General features: G+C 42.7%; 1 protein-coding gene across 3 annotated transcripts in view; it reads right to left on the bottom strand.

Annotated features, from left to right (window-relative positions):
• Positions 1-27,721, bottom strand: part of CNTLN (centlein) — a 351,601-nt gene that overhangs the window by 264,671 nt on the left and 59,209 nt on the right. For 2 of the 3 annotated variants that reach the window (XM_053300359.1, XM_053300360.1), the window contains exons 4-5: positions 2,524-2,658; positions 1,741-1,920 (exon numbers count right to left, since the gene is read on the bottom strand). In XM_053300359.1, the coding sequence (XP_053156334.1) occupies positions 1,741-1,920; positions 2,524-2,658 (315 nt within the window). Of the gene's footprint in view, positions 1-1,740; positions 1,921-2,523; positions 2,659-9,325; positions 9,422-27,721 lie in introns of those variants that run through there. The other variant, XM_053300361.1, reaches the window with a different exon arrangement.

Genomic DNA, 27,721 nt, shown 5'->3' with positions numbered 1-27,721 from the left:
CTCAGATAATTCACCAGGTGAGATGGAGCACCTCAATGCAGCCTATGTCTGCAAAATAGGGCCCAGGCCCTTTAAGCTCACCAGCCCTTTAGAGAGAAGGGCGGGGCAAGGGTCCATTTCCCTAAGATTTAAGATCTTGAGTACAGATCTTTTCTGACATAAGTAGGCTAGAGTAAACTGAGAATGGCGGATTTAGACATCATGACTTATTTCAGTTTACTGTAACCTGCAGCAGAAGTGGGCACTCATGAGGGAATGAAAGGGGGAAGCGTACTCTTGAGGCTCAAAGACATTGCATGGAGCACTAGGAACCATGGTTCGTGTATTGCTTTGGCACCACAGGGAGGAGAGTGGGATCTTTAAAAAGAGAAGAGCAGGTCCTTACCTGCTTCCATGCAGCTTCCTGATGCGGCCATCCCAAGAACCCACACACGGGGTCCATGCATGCATGGGCACCATTTGCGTGGTCAGAATGGTGTTGATGACCACAAAAATGGCACCTATACATGCATGGATGGTATGTGTGTGCCAGTACCACACACGGGTTCTTGGAACGAGGAAGCTGCATGCAGTGATGGAGAACAGGTAAAGGTCTGCTCTCCTCTTTTTTTAAAGGTCCCGCTCCCCACTCCCCTCCCCATGGTGCCAAACCAAAGCACAAACCTCAGTGCACATCTCTATAGAGCACAACTGTATTATTTGTTTACAATTTTTTGTTTGTAAGTTGCCTTGTGAATCCAATGAACCAGAAGGTGGGAGGTAAACACCTTAAATAAACAAAATAGCATTCCCATTCCTTGCCTAGGGCATAGCTACAGGAATTACTTTAACAGTCATTCCTTCTCCACATAGCCCTGGAAATGTAGTTCTATGATGGGGATTAGTGGTTTCTAAGAAACAATTGTAGCCTCTGCAAACTACAATGCCCAGGATCCTTTAGGAGGAAACGGGGCAGTTAAAGTATAAAACTGTTTAAGTTCGCCTTGTAGATACATCTACAAATACAACAAAAGATCACACTATTGTGTAATGATTTAGCACTACACCTTTATGAAAAAAAGCTCAAAATATGTAAGTTGAGACAAGTCTGTATGAAGATAATTCTGGAAAATAAGATAACTATAATAGAATAACTCATCATGAGTAAAGTCCTCTAGAGGAGCATATGAAGCGGATTACAAAGTTTAAGAATTACTATAGCATGCTAAGAATTTTCTTCCTTTCCAGAATAAAATTCTTTAAAGGAAGTCAACACAACAATCCCATGCACCCTTACCTGCCAATAGGTCCCATTGATCTCAGTAGGACACATTTCCAAGTAAACCAGACAATGCTTGTAAAAAGAATATTGCACTAGTTGGATCTCTGGATCATATCCAGCAGGACATAGTCTCATGCACTGAAATTGGGCTGCTAATCTGACTGAGGGGAGAAATCCTGGAGTGACAGGATAATTTTCAACTTTTTTTTTGTTTAAAAACTACATGTTTATATTTGAATGAAATATCTTTTATTATTTAATGATTACATTTTAGGGTGGCTATTTGAAGTCAGTTTCCTGCTTTGCAACATCAATTTTTAAAAAGCTTTGGGTCTTAAGTGAAGGAATGTAAATGAATGTCAGTCCCCATCGGTAGTTATGAATATATAACTTGTTATTTAAAAGAAAATAACATGTAGCATAAAGCCTGTGAGAAGTTGGTTCTGAAATCCTATCTAGAAGCCTGTTCCTTCTCATACCTTTATTTTTCCATCAATGCCAGATTTTTCTATTCTCCATTGTGCCTCCTGCTTCCTCAGTTTCTCCAGGTCATTTAGCAGGTCAGCATAGCGTGTACTTAATCCCTCATTTTCCTCCTCCAGATTTTTTATAACCAGTCTGCTTTGCTCTTCCTTTCTCAGTGCACACTCCTTAGTGTCCTGTAGAACAGTACCACAAGGGCCGATAAACAAAAAAAAAAAAAAAAAGTGAGAACTAATCAGCAAATATAAACTGTGCAGTTTTACCCTCACAGCAGCTTCTTCTATATTTGATGGCCAAGGTCACCTGTGTACTTTTATTGGCCTCTTTCATGCAGGTGGAAGGGTCATATTTTTTAGCTGGATGACAGCTTTGATGAGTACACATTTGCAAAGAGCCCATTAATTGATCAAGCTGCCTTTGATGCTGTCCCCAGCTATTTTTGAGACCCACACAGACATATCCTCCCAGACCTCGGCTTTATCAATTAATAATGCCAGTCCCATCAGAATCTAATTACACGAAGCCACATCTTCACACTCCTACTTTCTTTGCTCCATTTCCATCATTAACTATTTATCTGAAAGTTATAAAGATGGATTCTTCACTTTAAAGAATCTTTCCTTGAGTTTTGCGCGTGAGAGAAAACTGGAAGGTACAGTCTAAGGCCTAAGGCTATATTTCCTCTGAGCTTGTCACTTTCCATGCCACAAAGACTGATGCAGCTCAAAGAGCTACTTCAAAGCTGTGGCCATCTTAGTGCTATGTACAAGTCAATATACCTTAAGTTCCTGGATTTTATCTTTAAATTTCTGTTGCAAGTTGGAGAGTTCATTCTTGAAGACAATATTCTCTTCATCTACAGCAATCTTTCTCTTTACAAGGTTGTTTATCTCTTCTTGTTGCCCAGATGTTCTCTAAAACAGATAAAGCATTTTTTAAAGAGAGATGTACAGAAACAAAGCATTCAAAACAGTTTCAGATTTTCATTTTGCATGTGAGAAATCAATTTGGCAGTCTCACATCATCCTTATCCATTTATTTATTTCTACCTTCAGATCCAATGAGATACCAGTTTGCAGAATCTTGATAAATGCACATATTTTTAAATTATTATTCAAACTTTTTTTTAAATCTAGCATTTAAAAAGTATATAGTAACTTGAAAGTATTGGCAGTACTGGATACAAAGCCCCATAACATTCTAAACTTACATAAATAAGCCAGCTTTCAGTTTTAATTAAGATCAAAGATTGTTGAGACAAATGCCATTTTGGGGAAGGGAAAGGAAATAAAATGCCATTATTTGTATACTAGAACTATAAAAGGCAGTCCAATGAAATCTGTAGTACAAACCTAACACAACATTATGGAAATGCCTTGTGTTAAACTGGGCACCAAATCAAAGATTTCTATATCTAGAAATTTAAAAAATACAGGATCTAGAAAGGAGGGGGGGGATCAGTGAGCCAGGAATAATGACACAGAAAGAGCCAAAACAGTGGATATGGTGGTTGCCCAGGAGATTCCCAGTTTGATTTGGAAGCCTCTATAGTCTCATCCAGGTTGAGGGAAGTCAACAAGAAGCCTTGGAGGCAGGGTTACTCTGCAGTCTAAAGGTAAAGTGTGCTGTCAAGTCAGTTGACTCCTGGCAACCACAGAGCCTGTGGTTGTCTTTGGCAGAATACAGGAGGGTTTACCATTGCCATCTAGAAACCCATTATTGCCCAAGAAACAATCCAACTTGTAGCCCCACAGATCACCACGTGGGGCAGCAGCATGATTCTGTGGGTTTCTGGTTTTAATCCAGGCCAAATATGTGCATTTTGTTTTTGCTATATATTTTTTTTTACTATTTAGTCTAACAAGTCTAATAAGTTTACAGCTTCAAGATTTCAGTTTTCAACATGCATATGACTCTAAAAACCCATACTGTGATCAGAAATTTCTTTAAAACCTTTCTCAAATACAAACATTGCACAAAAGGTGCAACTATTTTCTTATGCCTTGTTAGAAACTTGAAAACATAAACCATTGTCTTGCAAAGTTCACAATACTGGCACGAGTTAGATGTCATGCAGCCTGATCATCTAAATAAGATTAGAACTTAAGAGCATGTTACAGACTCTCAAACCCTTCCCCTTCTACCACTCAGTTTCATGAACTTCTTCCCGATCCCTTTCAGATACATAATTATGGTTATATCCTTTTGATGCAATTATGGAGCCACAGCACTGCATTATAGTTGATGTTAACCAGGCAAGGAGCCTGTTGGGGGGGGAGCACTGGTGACACTCCCAATGCACAACATATTAAGCACAAATTTTGGGAAATTGTTACATTTTGTGGAAAGCTAGATTTAATGTCACAAACCAAAGTACAAATTTAATTTACCTACAATAAACAAAGTCCAAGAGTAAGGAATGTTCAAAAATGCTTTTTAAAACATTTATATCTGAAATCGTAACCATTTCCCACAGTGTGGAATACAGTATTATACAACATGATTTAAATGCATGTACAACTGGAGCAAAAAAGGACAGACTTTTCAAAAATCAGCAGCTACAACTCTCCTGCTAAACAGGGCCCAAAGCAGAGGCTGTTCTTTGCTGTAGAGGATCATTTGGGAACCTGTATATTGCCTATGAGCATCCAATTGATCTTCACTGACCCAACAGATATCAAGGAAAGAGAATATCATCAAGAAATTATTGACAATCAAGCATATTCTTGGAAATGTCAAGGGAACAGATTCTAAATCAAGATGGACATGATATCTGAACTAACCAGTCTTGGCTTATTCTAACCTACTTGCTTCAGAGAACCCAAGATCCAAAACTGAGGGTTGAAGTCAGTTTCAATATCAAGTTCTCGGAAGAAAGTACAGTGGTCCCTCGACTTACGAACTACTCGACATAAGTATTTTTCGAGTTACAAACGGCAGTTTTAGATCCGGTTTTAGATGCGGTTTTTTCGACTTACAAATTTTTAGATGGGGTTTCCTCGACTTACGAATTTTACATGCGGTTTCCTTGACTTGCCTGCCTGTTTACTGCCTGTTTATTCTTGAAAAGAAATGTTCCTGTGCAGTTTGCAAGCCTTACTGGGGGTCTGGGTCTTTTTTCTAGGCTCCGGAACGCATTAATCCATTCCCAATGCATTCCTATGGGAAACCGCTTTTCGACTTACGAACTTTTCGACTTACAAATGTGCATTTGGAACGGATTAATTTCGTAAGTAGAGGGACCACTGTAAATTAGAATAAGCTGAGATTTGTTCATTCAGACATCACGACCAGTCTCGGCTTATCATAACCTAGATATGAAGTAAACGCTTGCACAGGGATGGAAGAGGGGGAACATGCACTCCTAGGGCTGATGGACCCCATGCAGAGCTCAGCTTTAATGGAAGTTCCACATAACATTTGAACCAATCGTAGGTAGTGTCTCACCCTTATCTAATGAATATTATTCAGACTCACTTAAAAAAAATTTTTTTTTACTAACTCAAAAGGGCAACATCACTATTTAATCACAGGAAAACATTTTTGTCAACCATAAATTTTAACCTTCTGTATATTTAATTATTTGAGGCATACCCGTGGCTAATCCTGTGTGAGATTATAAACTCGCGAGAGTTCACAAGCAGAAGCACCTGATTGGGCAGTGGGGATTCCATATGCAGAGAGAGAGGAGGAGCCTGTGAGAGCAGAAGCACCATGGTGAGTGGGTAGTGGGGATTCCATATGCAGCGAGGAGGGAGGAGCCTGTGGCACCATGGTGAATGGGCAGTGGGGATTCCATATGCAGATAGGGAGGAGGAGCATGTGATGGATAAGGTCAGTTGGACTGCGACTGTTACTGGTCGGAAGATGTTATTGATTGTAGAGGAGAGGAATCTATCTATCTCTATAAGGATAGTGGGCAGGGGTCTGCAAAGAGAGGGGTCATGAGGGAGAAAAGATCCCCTTCATGAAAAGAAGACTGTCATTGTGTGATTTAGATTAGGAAACAATGAACAAGATCTGTTAACTCAGGAAGAGAGAAAGAAAGAGAGAGAGAGAGAAGGGAGGGGAAGAAAGAGAGTGGGGAAGAGCAAGTGGAGGAGAGAGAAAGAGAGAAAAAGAAAAGAAGGAAAGAGAAAAAGAAGAAAGGGTGAGGGATGGGCCCAAACCTGTAAGTGACCTGAGGGGAATGAGCAGCCATGGCGGTGCCTACTGGTAGCACGGAAGGGCCCAGTCAATCTCTACTACTGTTTGGGGCTACCGAGGCCATTGGCAGAGGGAGGGAGGGAGGCAGAGGACAGGCCCAGGCCTCTCAGCAGCCTGAGGGAAACGAGTAGCCATGGAGGTGGTGGCAGTGAGGAAGGGCCCGATCAACTGCTGCTGCTGCTCCTGTGGGGAGGAGCAGGAGTGGGACGAGGGTGAGGAGGTCTCTGTGTATAGGAGACTGCAACATGGCCAATAGGCTCCAGCAATGCTACAGCTATGACCAAGAGGGGTGAGAGGGGTGGAATAAAGGAATGGAGGAGTGACCAAGAGGGATGAGGGGGATGGAAGCAATGGGATGAAGGATGATGAGCAGGACTGTGGCTCAGGTGAGGGTGGAGAGATCTCTGAGGTGAGGGGGGCTGTGAGTGAGGGGGGTTCTGGGGTGAGGGGAGCAATCAAGTACTAGCGTGTAGATGCTCTGCATGGGTTAAGCTAGTTTCATTTAAATTCCTGATCATTAGGCACCCCTTTTCTATTCTATTCCTGATCATTAGGCACTCCTCAGACTGTATGTTGTTCTCTCTCTGAACCATTATAGGTCTCTCTGAACAACCTCTCCTCTCTCTTAACACTCCCTCATCCCCCCCCACTCCATAGCACTCTCTCTTTCACTCTCTATACCCCATAGTATCCCCACTGTTCTCATTGTTTTTCCACAACAGGTCTGGGGAGACAGGATACAGATTTATAAAATTAGGCACGGTAGAGAGGAGCTCCAAAAGGATCTCTCCAAACCGGATGAGTGAGCAACAAAATGGCAACTGCAGTTCACTTTACACAAGGGTAAAGTGATGCATATTAGAGCATATTGGGGCAAAAAAATCCAACTTCAGTGACTGACCAGGCGAGAGACCTTGGGGTCATGGTCAACAGCTCGTTGAAAGTGTCGACTTTGGGTACAGCAGCTGTGAACAAAGCAAATTCCATGCTAGGGATCATTAGGAAGGGGACTGAAAATAAGAATGCTAGTATTATAATGCCCTTATTTGGAGTATTCCGTACAGTTCTGGTCACCATATCTTAAGAATGAGATTGTAGAACTGGAAAAGGTGCAGAAGAAGCCAACCAAGATGATAGGGGCTCAGAGCACCTTCCTTATGGAAGAAGGCTATAACATCTGGGGCTCTTTAGTTTGAAAAAGAGGCGACCATGGGGAGACATGATCGAGGTATATAGAATTATGTATGGCGTAGAGAGTGGACAGAGAGAAAAAATTCTCCCTCTCTCACAACACTAAAACCAGAGGCCATCCCATGAAATTGAAGGTCAGGAAATTTAGGACCAACAAAAGGAAGTATTTTTTTCCACACAGCACTTAATCTATGGAATTCTCTGCCATGAAATGTGGTGATGGCTACTAGCTTGGATGCCTTTAAAAGGGGCTTAGACAAATTCATGCAGGACAGGTCTATCAGTGGCTACGTGTCTGGTGTCTATAGGCCACCTTCAGCCACTGAGGCAAGATGCCTCTGAATACAAGTTGCAGGGAAGCAACAGCAGGAGAAAGGGCATGCCCTCACCTCTACCTTGTGGGCTTCCCAGAAGCATCTGGTGGGCCACTTTTTGAGACAGGATTCTGGACTAGACAGGCCTTGGGCCTGATCTAGCAAGGCTGTTCTTATTACAAGAAAAGAAAAACCAGAGTATCCAGTAAGAACAATTGTCTCTTCAAAAAGCAGATTGTAAGAGAGAGAGTTTAACTAACCAGGCAGATGCAAGCAATACAAAAAAAGAAAATAACTTTCCTCACACATCTAACTGCACTGGTCCATATTCTCCTGCTACTCATTGGCAGTGGCCTTCCTGCTGTTTCCAGCCTCCCAGTCCCCCAGCAACTTCTCAGCCTTTCTCAGGGCACTCTTGGAACAGATTAAACAAAGAACAAAGCTTTCTCTTTTTCTCCTGATGGCTTTGTGTGTAGATCCTGTACAGTCCCCTGGATTGGTCCTTCTGTTTGGATTTTCCCAGGCTTTCCCTCTTATTAGGAAAAGCCAACACTCCCAGCAGTTTCTATAAGTGAGGCCTAGTCTGCCCCTAAAGCCTTACTATCACTACATGGTTCCATACAAGGTCACAGATCAGTCTAAATATACAGGCTGCTGACATCCAGACTAATGTGCACTGACACACCAGTGTTTTCTGGCATGCAACGGGAGGAGCACAGGAATTTAGGAACCTACCATCTACCACGTCAGACCATTAGTCCACCTAGCTCAATATTGCCTACACTGGCAGGGTTTCAGGCAGGAATTCTTCTATTATGATTCTCAGGGACACAATTCCAGGAGGAGCAGTATGCTTCAGAAGGAAAGAGAGACTGTCAGATTCTGTGGAGATTTCTTCGATTGTGTGCAGAAAATGCTGGAGCACCAGCACAGCATTAGTCTGGATGACAGCCACTGACTTGATCTGTTATCCCTTTTGCTAGCATGTTTGGTTTTAAAGCTTGTCAACTGCAGGTGCAAGTTCCAATGTATCAAAAACTTTTGAGTAGATGATGTTCCTTATATCTAGGGTATAGTTAAAGTTATTTACTGATGATCCATAGCTAGCAGCTAGCAGTAGCCGTCTAGAATGGTCCATTCATCTGAGGGCTAAATCTTTCTCTAGTTTAAGCATAACTACCTCAAAATCCTCCTAAATTCCTATCTGAGGCAACACTGTCCACAATGTTACTCCCTTTTCTCTCCATGTCCCATATACCCTCTCTTTTCTCTGACTTTTTATTTATAGTCACTATTTTTTCCTTCTGCATTTGTCTTTCAGCATGTCTATCTCTTACTTTCTCTTTTTCTTCATCCAACCGCTTGCTTGCTTGCTTTATTTATTTAAACAAACAAACAAACATATTTTTATACCACCCAAAACGTACATCTCTGGGCGGTTTACAACAAAAACAGAAAAGTTAAAACATTCGTTAAAACAGATGAATGGCAACAAAGAAATTAAAACATTGGTTAAAATAAATGATAGCAAAGTTCAAACATTACAACATTTAAAACCTTAAAACAATATTTTAGAACAATGTTAAAAATATTAAAATGGTATTTAATTAAAAGCCTGGGTGAACAAATGTGTCTTAAAGATTTTTTAAAAAAATTGTCAGAGATGGGGAGGCTCTTATTTCAGCAGAGAGCACGTTCCAAAGCACTGGGGCAGCAACGGAGAAGGCCCATCCCCGAGTAGCCACCAAACGAGCCGATGGCAACTGCAGACGGACCTCTCCTGATGATCTCAATAGGCGGTGGGGTTCATGACGAAGAAGACATTCTCTTAAATACCCAGGGCCCAAGCTTTATAGGTAATAACCAGCACCTTGTATTTTGCCCGGAAACCTATTGGTAGCCAGTGTAGCTCTTTCAATACAGGAGTAATATGGTCTCTCTGAGATGACCCAGAGAGCAACTTGGCTGCCGCATTCTGAACCAACTGTAGTTTCCGGACTATGTACAAAGGCAGCCCCACATAGAGCGCATTACAGTTATCCAATCTGGAGGTTACCAGCATATGTACCACTTTCCTGAGGTTGTTTATCTCAAGAAACGGACACAGCTGGCTTATCAGCCAAAGCTGATAAAAGGCACCTCTGACCACTGCCTCAACCTGGGACACCAGGGAGAGTTTTGTGTCCAGAAGCACCCCCAGACAGCGTATCTGTTCCTTCTGGGGAAGTGTGACCAGAACAGGCAGATCAAAATCATGTCCCGAGTTTCGACCCCACACAATAAGTACCTCCATCTCATCTGGATTCAGTCTGTTTGTTATCCTTCATCCAGCCCATCACTGCCTACAGGCAGACATTTAGGGAGGTTATGCCTTCTTTTGATAAGGTTGACGTGGAGAAACAGATTTGGGTGTCATCAGCCAAGAAAGGCCTGTAGTTGCTCAACTCTGGGGGATCCAAGGCAGGCATCTTTAGAAGTGGTCTAAAAATTGCCTCCTTAATACAAGAAAGCATCAGAGAAGCATTTACAATCTCTATCAGGCCTCCTACAACAACCCCCCTGCCAGATAATATAAGCCATGTCAGGCAAGGGTCAAGAGAACAGGTGGTAAGCCGCACCGCTCCAAGCAGCTTGTCCACATCCTCAGGAGTTACAACCCGAACTGATCCAACCTAACCACACAAGAAGATTTTCTGGACAACTCCACATCAGACACTGAAGTAATTGTGGAGACTGAGTCTAAGTCGGCCCAAATACGAGAGATTTCCCCCCACAAAGAATTCATTAAACACGTTAACAGCGGGTAATCGATGGTTCCAGATTCTGATTTCAAGGAGGAGGGGCACGTACTAGCCCTCTCACAACCCTGAACAACTCCACCCGACACAAACTTGTGGATGCAATATGGGCAGAAAAGAATCTCTTCTTTGCCACACGTATTGCCTGAGCACAGATTTTCAAATGTACTCTATGTTGCAATCTGTCGGATTCAAACCGAGTCTTGCTCCGGTCGTCTACCTTGCTGCTTCAGCCCCCGTAGTTCTTCCATATACCAAGGGGTCAATTTTCAAGCGGATCAGAGAGGATGCTTAGGAGCAATCATGTCTACCGCCCCAGTGAGTTTGCTGTTCCAGTTCTCCACCACAGCATCAACAGGATCGCTGGCAGAGCCAACACTAAATCCCTCCAAGGCTTCTTGGAATCCTATTAGATCCAATAACCTTCTCAGGCAGACCATCCTAATAGGCCCTTCAGCCCTGCAAAGGTGGGAAGTGATTGTGAGTCCAACCTTAAGCAGATGGTGGTCTGTCCATGCCAATGTTGAAATCACAGGACTCCCCACCCACAGAACACCAGCCTGATCAGAGTAAAATACCAAATCAAGCGTGTGACCAGCAATATGCGTCAGTCCTGAGACCACTTGGGATAGGTCTCATGGCCGCTATGAACTCCGGAGCCGCCCTGGACAAATTGGTACCGAAATGAACATTGAAGTCCCTCAGCAACACAAGCCTGGGGGACTCCAACACCAAGTCCGTCAGCTCAGTTATGGACTCTGTTGAGCAGCGGGGCGATCGGTACACCAACAAAAGTCCCAATCTATCCCTGGTCCCCAAACTTAGGTACACACATTCGATATGTCCGGCACCTCAACAGGGATCCTGGTAAAGGAGATGTTATTCTTATAGACCACAGCCACTCCACCTCCCTGCCCACAGTCTCTCACCCGCTTCTCAACAGAGTATCCTGGAGGAAGAAGCTGCGACCAAACCAGGCCACCGGCCTCCCTCAACCAGGTCTCCATAATACAAACCAGGTTGGCTCCTGAATCCAGAATCAAATCATGAATGGTTTCTGATTTGTTCTGGACAGACCTGGCATTACGAAGGAGCAAGGTGAGGTTCCGAGGGTGGTTGGCACTACTCCCCGAGGTCAAAGAGCTGACAGGGCAGCCAGAAGGGGAAACAGCTATTAGATTTCTGATCCCTCTTTCCCTGTAATGACCCACTGATCTGCCAAAGGAACTTCTTCTGTTTCCTCCACCACTGGAATTACCACCCCATAATCAATGGATACGGCCCCTGTTTCCCCATCTTCAGCCAAACCCAGCCACTTTATAAAAGAATCTCACCCAGGTCTCAACTAAAAACAGAAGCGAAACTATTAAATGCCCCCTCACATGCAAGTACTTGGGCCAGAAAGCCTGGCCCTCACCCTCACTGTTCCCCAAAAGGGGCAAGCCTCTTTGGTGTTGCCCCTTCGGTGGTGGGCTCATCACCACTGGCAGCACCCTATATAGCCCTGAGCAGGCAGCTCTAGGCAGATGGAGTCCAGGAAACTGCCAAGTCACCCCCTGGAGCCCCAGTCCTGCAAAGCCTCACCTCAGATAGCAGCCAGTCCTGGGGGGCAAAAGGAGAAGCAAACAGGCAGGCACCCAGTCCCTCACCCTGGGGTCTGCCTAGGAGCAGTTGTTGTCCCTCCTCTTCTCTCTCCTGCAGGCTTCTGCTTCTATTATCTGTTTTGTTGTCCTGCACTCTTCTATCTCTATTGCTCCTCTGAGTCCGGAGGCAACATCACCCAAGGCTTTCACTCTCCCAGCAATTCACAGCAGTAAAAGTTTCCAACACCATCTGGGCTATGACACATGATTGGCTAACTAGTTGAAACGGGCTTGAGAAATTGGCACTACGTCCACTGTGTGCTTCAGAATTCAGGAAAAGGATGCAGATTATGAGGCTATTCACACACGTGTGCAAAACTGGGATAAGGGAGCCAAGCCAAGCTTTGCACACACATGTGAACCGCTGGGATAGGGCCCAATCCTGGTGGCACCATGGTGGCAAACCAGCCTACGGAGCCAACCTTGAAAATGGGATTTGGATAATGAGTGCTCTGCTAACCCCATTTCCTTGATCATGTGTCAGCTGCAGCTACTGGCAGGGAGGGGTGATCCCCATAATGCAGTGTGCACTCATGCGGTGCATTACTGGAGCTCCAGGGGACAGGGCGACACATGACGGTACATCCCGGCACCCTGACCCTCCACTGGTGCTTGTCTGGGTGGGCGATCCACCCACCCAGGGACGGCGGAACGATAGTCTGTGGGGAGGTAAGTGCTTTCAGGCTTCCTCCCTGAAAACCAGGATCATGGGAGTTGTAGTTGAAAAACAGCTGAGGGGCCTAAGTTGAGCAGGCCTGCCTTAGATTTTCCCTAAATACGTGGTATTTGAAGTTCCCCCCGGGGCTGCAAATACATGAGAATGGGGCTGCAATTGGCCAAAGACTATGTCATGAGGTCCTAGACTAGACTCTAGAGATTAGATTAGGTTTTAAAATTACAATCTAAGATTTCATATGTACAACTAACCATTTGAAAATGTATGTATTTATTTAAAATTTATATTCTGCCTTTCTCAAACCAAAATTCAAATCATGGCTATGGCTGGAAAAAAACTGCCAACAATCTTAAGAAGGCACTACAATCAGCCCATAGGCCTCACTTTGTGCGGACCTTCCTAGAGTCACGTTGCATTTCTTACCATTGTTCAAGCACTAGATGATAGTCTTGTAAATGGTTCTCTCCCTGCCCATTTTTACCACTAGCACAAAATAAATCTTGCAGAAAACAAAGTTAATACAACAATTTCCTCTACAAATTGATTTTAATTTAATCACATAATAAAAAAATAATTAATAAATAGGCTAGGTAACAGTCAAGAACAAAATGTATTAATGTTAATTAATGCTCAAAGATAGAGTTATGTTTCTTTCAGCTAGACCTCTTAAAAGGAGTTTTAATATAGATTTGCACAGCAAGCCAAAGATTTTCAAGTGGAGATAATGAGGCAGCTAGTACTGTTTTAACCCCTCTGGAATATAATTGGTTGATAAGGTTTTGAAAGATTACAAGGTCTAGGACAAAAAGATTAGCTTTAGTCTCTTCAGATCAAAACAGAAAGCTAATTAAATAACAGTGCTATACAAGAGAAGGTAAAGGTTTGCTGTTACTTTTACTCATCCTTAATTTCCATCTCCTGAGAAAAACAAGAGTGCATATTTTCTTTACATTGGGTAGAGACTACAACAGAAAAGGAGAAAGACTACTACTGTCATCTGAGTCAACATTAAAGCCACTGGCTGATATCTAGAACAATGAAGCACCAGTGCAAGACCGTTTTAAAAGGCAGCGCTAGTGGGGAAAATGCAGCAGGAGGAATAAGAGCACCCTCCCCCGACCTTAAAGAGATCTCTCCTACCTTCGAACCAACCAAACCGCCGGTCTTTCTGTGCACATCCCTATCAGGAGTCACTGGGCTCCTTCCTTGGCCAGTTCTCCTCCTAGACTGGCCTGTCATCCTCAGCCAGGCCGGCTTTATATAGTTCCTGACACATGAGGCAAGTCTCGCAAGACAGCCTCATCTCGCAAGACTTTGGTCCATGGTCTCACGAGAGTTGCCCTGGTTCTCAGAAGACTACGCCGTTTGGAGCCAACGTAGTCTCGCAGCTAGCAGAGAATCAGGCAGAGTCTTCCCTGGCTGCAGGGAGGAAAGTGTCGCCTCCAGCCGGGCACAGGAGAGGCGGTGCCACCCAGTCAGGTATGGTGAGATTGTCACCCTCTCCCTCCGCGTCCGACGGACTGGCAGCGAACCCCCAACACAGCTTAAAATAAAATAGATTAACTTTACTCTCTTACGTGCCAGGGTGAGTGCACGAACAAGTTGATTTAAAAGGAAAAAAACTCTGAAGAGCCTGATTATGCAAGGAGTTGGTGAATTTTCACCTTGTATGTTTAAAAGACATACTAAAACCGTATATAATAAGAAAACAACCAACTTTAAAGAAACTCTAACCTTTGCACAACAGAAGTAACATAAAAAGAAGTACAGATGTTTAAGTTTACATTACTACAGCAGATGGTTCCTATATACAACCATACCAAGACCGTGACAGCAGAGAGCAGGGAACAGTGATGAAGGTCTAAAGTCAACAGTATTAATTGCAGGAAACTAGATGCTTAAAATAGCCTATCATCATTATTAAACAAAATTTAAGATGGATGCCTTGAGAGTAGAAATATTCCTTACAGGCCACAACAGCTCACAGGATTAAAAAAAATTAAGTTAAATCAGCTTCTTCACAGGAAGAAAAGAACACATTTCATAAAATGTAATGTTGAAACTGAAAAGCCAAAAAATTAACAGCGATGGTCCATTAAAATTAACCACTGGATTATTTATTTATTTATTTATCTATCTATTTATTTATTTATTTATTTGATTTCTATACCACCCTTCCAAAAATGGCTCAGGGCAGTTTACACAGAGAAATAATAAATAAATAAGATGGATCCCTGTCCCCAAAGGGCTCACAATCTAAAAAGAAACATAAGATAGACACACCAGCTACAGTCACTGGAGGTACTGTGCTGGGGGTGGATAGGGCCAGTGACTCTCCCCCTGCTCAATAAAGAGAATCGCCACGTTAAAAGGTGCCTCTTTGCCAAGTTAGCAGGGATTCTTAATGACAGACACAAGGCCAGTTCAGATAATACTTTCAATGCATGATTAGATTCCTCTAACCATGAATAAATGATCATCCAGATGGGAAAACATACATTCTCTACCCTGGATTTAAATACTAGATGTAATATAGGATTTCAAATGTGAGGTGGTCATTATCATGTGATTAGATTATTATCCATATTGCAGTGTGATTCTCCCACCCCAACAAAACCATAGTTTGAATTGTGAGCAGGACGGAGCCCTGGACTAAATCATCCAGTTATGTAGACAGGACTTACTTTTGGCACAATTTTTCTCTCCCTACATGAGGTGGAGAGTTGCGAGAGAGTCCTTTTAATCTCTGCCCCTCTAACTGACAACAGGGGGAACATGCTGCTTACAAGTTTAACCTATTTTCTGGTATAAAACAAAATGTGGAAAACTGTGTGTGAGCGCATGTGTTTGAGTTTCAAATATGAATTTTTATTTTTTTGCTGTGACAGAAAGAAATGGGCAGTCTTACCCACCAAAGAAAAGCCTTAAGGGTCACAAGGACCCCAACACCACATTCTGTTGGTGTACCGCCTACCACACTGCCCAGCTGATTCTCTGCCTGAGCTCATGGAGGTGGTCTCAGATTTGGAGTTGAGGACTCCCAGAATGATACTTTGCATTGTTATTTTGTATTTTCTCTTTTCCATTTTGGTCTATTATGGTTTAATGTGTTGTGCATTTTAATTTCATGTTTTAATGTTGTGTTGTGAGCCATCCAGAGAGCAATTTGTTATGGGGCTGCTAAGAACTATCGTTTGTATTAATTTATTGTTGTTGTTGTTGTTGTTTACACAGTCAGACAGATGTTATTGACGGGTTTGTTTTATCCAGACATCGAGTCCTTCCCAAGGACCTAGGAGGACTGAATTTTATTGTCAATGTTGTTGCTGTTGTTATAGATATCGTCGCAGAATATAGGCTGTTCCCTGTAAAGTTGCTTTTTGTAATTGGCTGATGGTGATTTCTGTGGCACCTATGGTGTTGAGGTGCTCTTCAAGTTGTTTTGGAATTGCACCTATTGTTGTTGTTGTTGTTTATATAGTTAGACAGGTGCTATTGACTGGTTTGTTTTATCCAGACATCGAGTCCTTCCCAAGGACCTGGGATGGCTGAATTTTATTATCAATGTTGTTGCTGTTATTATTATAGATATTGTCACAGAATATAGGCTGTTCCCAGTAAAGTTGCTTTTTGTAATTGGCTGGTGGCGATTTCTGTGGCCTCTATGGTGTTGAGGTGCTCTTCAAGTTGTTTTGGAATTGCACCTAGGGTGCCAATTACTACTTGGATTATTCTGGCCTTCTTCTGCCACAGCCTTTCAATTTCAATTTGTAGATCTTTGTATTTTGTGATTTTTTTCTATTTCTTTTTCTTCTATTCTGCTATCCCCTGGTATTGCTATGTTGATTATTTTAACTTGTTTTTCTTTCTTCTCGACTACAGTTATATCTGGTGTATTGTGTGGCAGATGTTTGTACTACTACTACTACTACTACTACTACTACTACTATTATTATTATTATTATTATAGATAGAAACCTGTATCTAATCTTTGCAAGTAGATTCCAGACCTCATCCAAACTACCAAAACAAAAAAACCCAACCCCAAACTTCACAAAAGTATTCCTTTCCCAGAAAATGCAGGGAAATTCCCATTGAAAAGCTTGGAGAATGAAACCTCATAGAGATAGGAAAGGCTAGAGCAACATAAGAGGTTGTTATGTAGAGGAATGATTGCAAGCTTCAAGCGTGTGTGTGTGTGTGTGTGTGTGTGTGTGTGTACACACACACACACACACACCTGAGGTGCATCCTGAGGCCTCTAAACTTGCCTAATTTGTGTACTTCAAGCTAGCAGGAAGGTAAGCATGTCTCCAGAGAAGAAAAAGAAGCCAAAGCTCTCAGTTCTGCTTTGGAAAAGAACTGCATCTCAACAGCTGATCAATGTGCATGACTCTATCATTTTATGCACTTGTATCTATAAGAAGGTGCTATGCTTTTTATATATTTTTATTTTTTACTTATTAAAACATTTTTATATCGCCCAAAACCTACGTCTCTGGGTGGTTTACAACAGAATAAAAACAAAATAAAACATTTGTTAAGACAAAAATGGGGTGGGTGGGCGACACACACATTACAACAATTAAAAAATTTAAAATAATATTTTAAAACAGCATTAAAACCACGTAAATTACCTTAATTAAAAGCCTGGGTGAAGAGATGTGTTTTTAAAGACTTTTAAAAAGCTGTCAGAGATGGGGAGACTCTTATTTCACTAGGAAGCGCATTCCAAAGCCTCAGGGCAGCAGCGGAGAAGGCCCGTCCCTGAGTGGCCACCAGACGAGCAGGTAGCAGCTGCAGATGGACCTCTCCAGCAGATCTCAGTGGGCGGTGGGGTTCATGCAGAAGAAGGCATTTAATACCCAGGGCCCAAACTGTTTAGGGCTTTATAGGTTATAACCAGCACCTTGTGTTCTGCCCGGAAACATATCGGCAGCCAGTGTAGCTCCTTTAATACAGGAGTTCTATGGTCTCTCCGAGATGACCCAGAGACCAGCCTGGCTGCCGCATTCTGGACCAGCTATAGTTTCCAGACTACGTACAACAGCAGCCCCACATAGAACGCATTACAGTAATCCAGTCTGGAGGTTAGCAGCATATGTACCACTGTTCTGAGGTCTCAAGAAACGGACGCAGCTGGCGATATCAGCTGGAGTTGATAGAAGGCACTTCTGACCACTGCCTCAACTTGGGACACCAGGGAGAGGCTCGGATCCAGAAGCACCCCCAGACTGCGTACCTGTTCCTTATGGGGAAGTGTGACCCCATCCAGAATAGGCCAATCAAAATCATCTCTCGAGTTTCGACCCCGCACAATGAGTACCTCCATCTTAGCCGGATTCATTCTCAGTTTGTTATCCCTCATCCAGCCCATCACCGACTCCAGGCAGGCATTTAGGGAGGTTATGCCCTCTCCCAATGATGCTGACATGGAGAAATAGATTTGGGTGCCATCAGCATACTGGTAGCACCCTGCACCAAATCTCCTAATGATCTCTCCCAGCGGTTTCATGTAGATATTAAACAACACTGGAGACAATATGGAGCCCTGGGGAACACCATACAAGAGTTCAGATTTTGAAGAACAGCAGTCTCCAAGGGACACCATCTGGAACCTGCCTGAGAGGTAGGAGCGGAACCACTGCAAAGCAGTGCCTCCAACTCCCAACCCCCTCAGACGCTCCAGAAGGATAGTATGGTCGATAGTATCGAAAGCCGCCGAGAGGTCCAAAAGGACCAACAGAGTCACACTTCCTCTGTCAATTGCCAATTGGAGATCATCCATCAGGCCGACCAAGGCAGTCTCCACCCCATAGCCAGCCCGAAAACCAGTTTGAAATGGGTCAAGATAATCAGTTTCATCCAAGACTGTCTGGAGCTGGGAGGCCACCACCCTCTCAATTACCTTGCCCAGCCATGGAAGGTTGGAGACAGGCCTGTAGTTGTTCAAGTCCGAGGGATCCAAGGTAGGCTTCTTCAGAAGCGGTCTAATAATCGCCTCCTTAAGACAAGGAGGCATCCTACCTTCCCTCAGAGACGCGTTTATAATCTCTACCAGGCCCTCTACGACAACCCCCCTGCCAGATAATATAAGCCATGTCGGACAAGGGTCAAGAGAACAGGTGGTAGGCCGCACCATTCCAATCAGCTTGTCCACATCCTCAGGAGTAACGAACTGGAACTGATCCAAACTAATTACACAAGAGGAGTCGCTGGACACCTCCACATCAGACACTGAGGTAATTGTGGAGACGGAATCTAAGTCAGCCTGAATACGAGAGATTTTCCCCACAAAGAATTCATTAAACACATCACACCGGGTAATCGATGTTTCCAGATTCTGATTCAAGGGAGGAGGGGCACTCACTAAGCAGGAAATACAACAAAGGAAGCCTGGGAACCATAGAGAGTGGAGTCATAGGCCTGCATCTGTGAAAGGAAAGTACAGTAGGATTCTAAACACAATAAGAAGAATACACTCTACCCACATTGATCTGTCCATCTGAATCTATTTTCCAGTTGGGTATTTAAAAAACCCCACAAATATACTAATCATGTGTTTAAAAGTATCATCTGAACTGGCCCACAGACAAGATAAATGCTTTTTTCAAAAACAAAAACAAAAACCCAAACAAATTTTGGTTATCACTAAATCAATTTCCATTACAAATGTTAATGATGTGCAGTAGGTTCTTTTTTAGAAGATACAGGCAACGTAAGTCATCGTCTTTAAAATTCATCCTCAACATTCAACAGTTAGAAACAAGAAATATGGACAGCAATGGAATCCTAAGTGAGAGAGATACTGTTGCCAGACAGCTTTCCCTCCATCTTGTCAATTTGGCTTTGATCCTGAGCAAGCTGAAGCATAGCTGTTGCATAGACAAGCATTTGGCGCCAGGAAGAAAGTGGAATCCATTTGGACCAAATAAAAGATTTATGCAAACCTGAGATCGTGCAAGCAGCATGGAGATGCGTCCACCCTGAATTTGTAATAACTCATTTTATACGGGGCAAATAGGAGTCTCACAAAACACTGAACAACTGGACATCTGCACCCTAAAAGGCAATCAAGGCAAGCTCCAGAACAGCTGATTAGATCTGGCTTGCTAGTGCCATTTTGTCTTGAACATCCACCTGAATAGCTACTTCGTCACCCATACATCTCCTCCTGCCTCCACAAAGAAATTCCTAATCATCTCCTCCTCTTGAAGTTTCCCAACTTTGCAGCCCCCACAAGGAAACTCCAGAAGGAAAAACTTAGTTTTTATATTTGCAGGAACAGAGAGGTGGCTGAATAGGGTCTTCAGTGGTTAGGAGTAGGATTCCTTACATAACTCCCTGTAATTAGTAGGAAAATTATGTAACACAGTAAAAACTACAAAATAAATTATGAAAATAATTCACACAAATTTATGTAATACAGGTACAGGTACAAAGGTGTATTCACCTTTTACTGGCACAGAATCTGCATGTTTTTAAAAAAGCACAAAGTATACTTTGAGCTCGTTTTGCGGGGAAGAAGCCCAAAAGCACGTACCTCCCCACAGACTATTGTCCTGCTGTCCCTGGGTAAGTGGATCGCCTGCCCAGACGAGCACTGGCTCCTGTCGGTAGTTCCAATGGTCAGGGTGATGGACATGCTGTCCCGTGTTGCCCTGACCCCCGGAGCTCCAATAATGGGGACCCCCCCCTCCAGGTTTTCCAACCGCAGCTGCTGACACATGATCAAATAAACAGGGTTAGGAAAGCATTCACTTGCCTAAACCTGTTTAAAAGGGAGGCTTCGTAGGCAGGTTTGCTGCCATGGGGCGCCAGAATCAGGCCCGATCCCAGCGATTCACATGCATGTGCAAAAAGGTTAGCCCATTTTTGCATGCCCATGTGAATAACCCTTTAGTCTCCTCTATAGCTAGCTCAGTGGTAGAGCATTTACTGTTTGTATTCAGAAGGTCCCACATTCAGCTGCTGCCATCTCCAGGTAGGGCTAAAAAAAGGCTCCTGCCTGAAACCTTGGAGAGCCACTGTCAGTCAGTGTAGACAATACTGAATTAGATGGACTAATGGTGATTCAGTAGAAGACAGCTTCCTACATTCTGACGTTCCTATGTACCTCCCCTGCTCTGCAATCTAAAACATATTTTCTTCTTCTGCAGCAACTCACATTTCTGAGGGCCATAATCCGAAACTAACTTACAGAACTGTTGAACTTAATGTATAGAAATTCTCTACCATGTGATGTGGTGATGCCCATCAGCCTGGATGGCATTAAGTGGGCTTAAACAAAGTCTTGGAGGATAAGTCTATCAGTGGCTACTGGTCTTGATGCCTACAGGCTACCTCCAGGTTGAAAGGGAAGACGTCTCCAAATACCAGTTGCAGGGAAGCAATGGCAGGAAATGGGGCATGCTTTCATCTCTTGGTTGTGGGTTTTCCAGAGGCATCTAGTGGGCTACTGTGGGAAACAGTTGCTGGATGAAACAGGCCTTGGGCCTGATCCAGCAAGGCTCTTCTTATGTTCTTATTAACAAATCCTCAGAATACTAGACCCTTACAGAAAACAATTACCCCCTTTTAAGTATACTGACCTTGTGATGCATATTCATCACCAATAGCTGTTAGTCAAGAATGGTTCACTGACACCGATAGGATCTTGTAGTCACTGGACTGGACTATTCTGCAAGGTACTGTGGCACGTACCACTTTCTCATGAACCGCTTGACCTTTTTGCCTCACTTAGTAAAAAAACAAACTTCTCTCTGTTCTCAGGGAGAACCCTCACACAAGGGACAATTTCATCCATCTAAAGTAGACTCTGGCATAAAACATGAAGGCCACAATAAACTGGTTAATTATTAAGGTGCCACAACTGTTCTTTTTGGTGCAACGAACATGGCTATTTAAAACCAACAAAGAATGAAGTAAACCTAAATCTAGGGTACACTCAATGGGTACCCCCACCTCTGACTAAAGCCTAAGCATCTGAGCCAAGTATTCTTACCTGAAAACCAAAGATCTTTTCTGCTACAGAAGGAAAGGCAATGGGAAGGCCTGAGAAAATGTGCTTCTCTTCACAGAAATACGATTTAAATCAAGGCATTCTAGATTCTAGGAATGTCCCTGAACCACGATTCAAAGCATGGTTCAAGCACTTTTAGTGAAATTAAAAAGGGGACTTTAAGAAAAAGGAGAGCAGGTGCAGGCAGGCTTAAGGGAAAGGAGAGCATGCGTGGACGCCATGTGCGTGCTGATTGAGCTTGGGGCTTTTGGGGACCAGTGCCGCCCGAGCAGAAAGATGGAAAGGGCGGCAAAGATCTCCTTTTTCTTAATGTCCCCTTTTAAATTTAACAAAAGTGCTCAAACTGCATTTCGAACTGGAGTTTGGGCACATCCCTACTAGATTCTGTCTAAGACATTGCTAATTTCCAGCTGTTTTCAGTATACGTGATGCAGATTAGCATTCACTTCAACTATGCCATGACCTCCAGTGAACTGGTTAGCATGTAGTATACACGCCCCCCAAAAATTCAGAGACCACAAAACATACACCGTTTTTCTTTTAACATTTTGACCTGTGCATCTGTAACATAGTTTTACTTGCATCAACATGCCTGCTGATGCAAGATATTCAACAACATTGTTTTCTGTTGGGCGAAGGACAGAATTAATATTAAAATAAAATAATAAAATAAATGAAACAACAATAGCAGCAGAAGCAGCAGCAGTGGGGCCCAAAATAAGTTAATTCCCTGTAGTATGCCTATGAGAGAGGCTGATTAGTGCAACTAGAAGTTAACAAGTCAAAGAAAACAGAGACAGGTTATTCCATCAATCATGTGCTTTTGGACATTCATCTTCATCTGCACAAAAGCTCCTTTCATGCATTAGTGAAGGCAACGGACTGCAAAGGAACATAAACATACCTTAAGAAGTCAGACCATTGGTCTGTCTAGGCCAATGAAACAACCTCAGAACAGTGATACATTTGCTGGTAACCTCCAGACTTGATTACTGCAATGCACTCTATGTGGGGCTGCCTTTGTACCTAGTCCAGAAACTGCAGTTGGTACAGAATGCAGCAGCCATGTTGGTCTCTGGGTCATTGCGAAGAGACCATATTACTCCTATACAAAAAGAGCGACACTGGCTGCCGATAAGTTTCTGGGAAAATACAAAATGCTGGTTATAACCTATAAACCTTAAACCACTTAGGCCCTGGGTATTTAAGAGAACATATTCTTCACCATGAGCCCCACTGAGATCACCCAGAGAGGCTCATCTACCACTAGCCTGTCTGCCCCTGGCTCATCTGCTGGCCATACAGGGACGGGCCTTCTCTCTTCCTGTCCGAGGCTCTGGAATGTGCTCCCTGCTGAAGTAAAAGCCTCCCCAACTCTAACAACTTAGATAGATGGATGGATGGATGGATGGATGGATGGATGGATGGATGGATGGATGGATGGATGATGCTGTCTGGCAGTGACTCCTCAGGATTTCCAGTCCTACCTGGTGAAGTCAAAGATTTAACTTGGGACTTCCTGCAAGCAAAGCATGTGCTCTACAACTGAGCTATAGTTCTTCATGATGGTGGTGGCTGATGAACAACAGGTACTGTACTCTGCCTGTCTATTTCCACTGCTGGCCAAATGTGCATGCATCATTTTTCCTTGCAAAATCAGAGCCAGGTCATATGCAGTTGACAAAACAAATTGCAGACAGAGTTCCACTGCTATACCCTACACTGGATATCATCTCAATTATCATGTTATAGTCCACCAGAATATAGTCAGGTGGAAAGCTAGGTAAGGCAGGTGGAATGGAAAAGCACCTAAGTAGTAGCACCCTCTCCCAATTACTCATTCAATAATTGTTAATGATCTCCTGGTTACAGGAATGATCTGTTTCAGCTGCTAGCCCTTTAGACATTACTATCTTCATGGATGTCTCACTCTTCTATTGGCAACTGGTGGCCACTTAGCACGTAAAGACAACCGTTGTCCCACAGATACCATCAGCCTGTGCCATGCAGACCATTAGCATTGCCCCCAAGAGTGACCAATGAGAAAAGAGAATGAATTTATTTAAATCACCAAGAAAATAAATTTAGATAAATATTTAGAGGCCAATTTTTTATTTATTAATTATTTATGATTGATTGAATTTATATACTACCTAGTATAAAAATCTCTAGGCGGTGTACAAAATTTAGGAGCTTTCATTTAGATACCTCCTAAATGAATGTGCACACCAGTTCAGTGATTGGTAGGTACAGACATATATTTATAATTAATCTGCTGACATCCCAACTAATGAAGAACATGTGATTCGAGGGAATGTGGGGAAGTGTCAGAAGCCCCTGCGCAACTCTCTCATTTCCCCTGTATGCGCACTGTTGCACAAGAACCATTAGAGTTCCAAGAGCTCCCTGCTCTCTAGAAGGGCTCTGCAAGATCAGAAACACATTGCTTCTGATCTTGCAGAGCCCTTCCAGAATGCAAGAAAGTGTTTGGAACACTAATGGTTATTCTGCAACAGCACGCATCTGGGGGAATGGGGGAGTTGCACCTGGGCTTCCGTTGCGCCTTTGCAGCACACACACAATTAGTCAGGATGTCATCCACTGACTGAGCCAACTGAAAGGATCAGGGAGTCACTAGGTATTAAAAAGGAGTAAAAGATCATACAGACAAATCAGGGTCTGACATCTGTGGTGACTTGTTAGTCCCTCACCCCGCATATCCAGCTATACTATCAAGTACAGTAGAACCTCATTATCTGAGGATTCTCATATCTGCGGATGGGAAAAAGACAACCAGCTTGGCAGACACACAGGGAAAAGGGGAAAAAACACATCAACCTCACATATCTGCAGGCTGGAGATGGCCACTCCATGACAGTGGAGATCATTTCTGGCCACCATTTTGTTCGGGGCCACAAAATGGCTCCCGTCTAAAAAAAAACAACAACAACACGGCGATTTTCAGCCAATTTTAGGGCATTCCAGGGACTCAATGCAACTTGGGGAGGAGAAGCAAAGCATGGTAAGAAGCTCCCCCAACCATGTTTCCCCCCAAAAATCAGTCTAATTTAGGTAATTTTGATGCATTTTTGGTTGACCAGGAACCTAACCCAACGAATACATTGACTTTAATGCCTTGATAGTCACAGTTTCCATATCCGTGGTACAACTGCGGAACAGAACACATACAAATACCAAGGTCCTCCTGTACATGATCTGTTGTGCTGTATGATGACATATGAAGATGGTTTTCCCATAGATTTTTCTTGGAAAATGTCTCACTCTTAATGATCGGAATATTCTTAAAATTTATTTAAGAAGAAAGTCATAAATTCAGTTTTAAGAACATTTTAAGTGATTGCATCCTCCAGAAAAGTAGTTGTGTTTGGATCTTTTGCAGCAAACACAGCAGTGCCTAGAATAACACGCACATTTATTCAAGAGTGTATTTATTCTTGTATTCAAGATTAACAAATATGTTCCCTGTACTTCAACCCACTGTCTCCATCCCGCTTTTAGGAACCTCATGTAAAAGGGGAAGAGAGCTGCATGAACTCTCCCTTTGCTAAACTGGGTCCATCCAGGTTTACATTTGAATGGGAGACTATATTTTTATTATTATTATTTCTTGTTTACACAGTCAGACAGGTGTTATTGACTGGTTTGTTTTATCCAGACATCGAGTCCTTCCCAAGGACCTGGGATGCCAGAATTTTATTGTCAATTGTTATAGATATCATCGCAGAATATAGGCTGTTCCCAGTAAAGCTGCTTTTTGTAATTGGCTGATAGTGATTTCTGTGGCCCCTATGGTGTTGAGGTGCTCTTCAAGGTCTTTTGGAACTGCACCCAGGGCGCCAATTACCACTGGGATTATTTTGGTCTTTTTCTGCCACAGCCTTTCAATTTCAATTTGTAGATCTTTGTATTTGGTGATTTTTTTCTATTTCTTTTTCGTCTATTCTGCTATCCCCTGGTATTGCTATGTCGATTATTTTGACTTGTTTTTCTTTCTTCTCAACTGGTTATATCTGGTGTAGTGTGTGGCAGATCTTTGTCTGTTTGTAGTCAGAAGTTCCATAATATTTTTACATCTTCATTTTCTTCAACCTTTTCAATTTTATGGTCCCACCAATCTTTGGCTACAGGTAGCTTGTATTTTTTGCAGATGTTCCAGTGTATCATCCCTGCTACCTTGTCATGCCTTTGTTTGTAATCAGTCTGTGTGATCTTTTTACAACAGCTGATTAGGTGGTCCACTGTTTCATCTGCTTCTTTACAAAGGCGGCACTTGCTGTTTGTGGTGGATTTTTCGACTTTTGCTCTTATTGCATTTGTTCTTAGTGCCTGTTCTTGTGCAGCCAGTATTAAACCCTCTGTTTCTTTCTTCAAGTTGCCATTCTTAAGCCATAGCCCGGTCTTGCTGATGTCTGATTTTCCACTTATATTGTGCAAATATTGACCATGCAGTGGCTTATTTTTCCATTTTTCTGCTCGGTTCTTGACTTGTTCTTTCTTGTAGGCCTGCTTTGTTTCATTGGTGTTGAATAGTTTCTCATTATTGATCATTTGAAGTGCATCTTCTTCACTATCCTTTATATATTCTTCAAGGCCTCTTTTCTCCTCCTCTACTGTTTGATGGACTTGCAGCATTCCTCTTCCACCTGAGCTGCGAGGGAGGTATAGCCTATCGACACCACTGCGGGGGTGCAGAGCATGATTGATGGTCATGATTTTCCTGGTCTTATGATCCAGCATCTGTAGCTCTGCCTGGGTCCAGTCTATTATTCCTGCAGTGTATCTGATAACAGGTATAGCCCAGGTGTTTATGGCTTGAGGATTTTTCTAACTCTCCTGATTTTCTTCCCATTTTTCTTTTAACTTCAATGTGTGCGATGTTATCAGCCTGGACAATGCCCAAGTATTTGTAAGGTTCTTTCTCTTCCAGGTTCTTGATCTTGCTTCCATTGGGCAGTTCTATTCCTTCTGTTTTTCTTATTTTCCCTCTGTTCATTATTAATGCAGCACACTTGTCTAGTCCAAACTCCATTGCTATATCACTACTGAATATACATAGAGTGTTTAGCAGTGATTCGATTTCTGACTGGGACTTTCCATACAACTTCAGATCGTCCATGTACAGCAGATGATTGATTTTACTTGATGTTTTAGATGTTTGGTATCCCAGGCCTGTTTTGTTTAGTATTTGTGAAAGTGGAGTCATGGCGATTACAAACAACAGAGAGGATAGTGAGTCCCCTTGGAAAATGCCTCTTCTAATGCTAACCTGTCCAAGTGTCCCGCCATTGATTGTTAACTGTGTACTCCACATGCTCATTGCTTTTTTAAATAAATATCTGAATGTTTTTGCTGACACCAGTTGTTTCTAAACATTTTAGTATCCATGTGTGAGGCAATGAATCAAAGGCTTTCTTGTAGTCAATCCATGCAACACTTAGATTTGTTTTTCTTCTCTTGCAATTTTCTAAAATCATTTTGTTAATCAGCAGCTGGTCTTTTGTGCCTCTAGTGTCCGGGCAATTTCCTTTCTGTTCAACTGGAAGCTGTTTGTTAGTTAATAAGTGTTGCATTACCTCATCTGCCATTATTCCAGTTAATAATTTGAACATGGTTGGCAGGCAGGTTATCAGTCTATAATTACTTGGAACTGCACCTTTTGCTGGGTCTTTCATGATGAGATGAGTTTTCCCAGTTGTTAGCCATTGTTCAATATCACTTCCTTGCAAAATGTGATTGAACTGTTTTGATAGTTGCTTATGAAGGCTTGTTAGGTGTTTAAGCCAAAAGCCATGCAGTTCATCATCACCTGGAGCAGTCCAATTTTTAATTTTCTTTGCTCTTTCACTTATTAATTCTGGTGTTATTATTAGATCTTGCATTTGTTGGTTACGTTTTTTGACCTCTTTCACCCAGCCTGCTTTTTTATTATAGTCTATTGGATTGTCCCATAATTTCCCCCAGAATTGCACTGTTTCTTCTTTATTTGGTGTTTCTACGTTTCTTGTAGTTTCTCCTTCTGTGCTTTGGTAGAAACGTCTCTGATTCGATTGGAATTGCCTGTGTTGTGTAATTCTGGCTTTGTATCTGCTAATCTTCTTTGTCACTG

Source organism: Hemicordylus capensis, chromosome 2 (genome assembly GCF_027244095.1).
Source record: "Hemicordylus capensis ecotype Gifberg chromosome 2, rHemCap1.1.pri, whole genome shotgun sequence".
Lineage (NCBI taxonomy): Eukaryota > Metazoa > Chordata > Lepidosauria > Squamata > Cordylidae > Hemicordylus > Hemicordylus capensis.
Note: the sequence above shows the minus strand (reverse complement) of the source record. Positions and strands in the feature narration are given on the sequence as shown.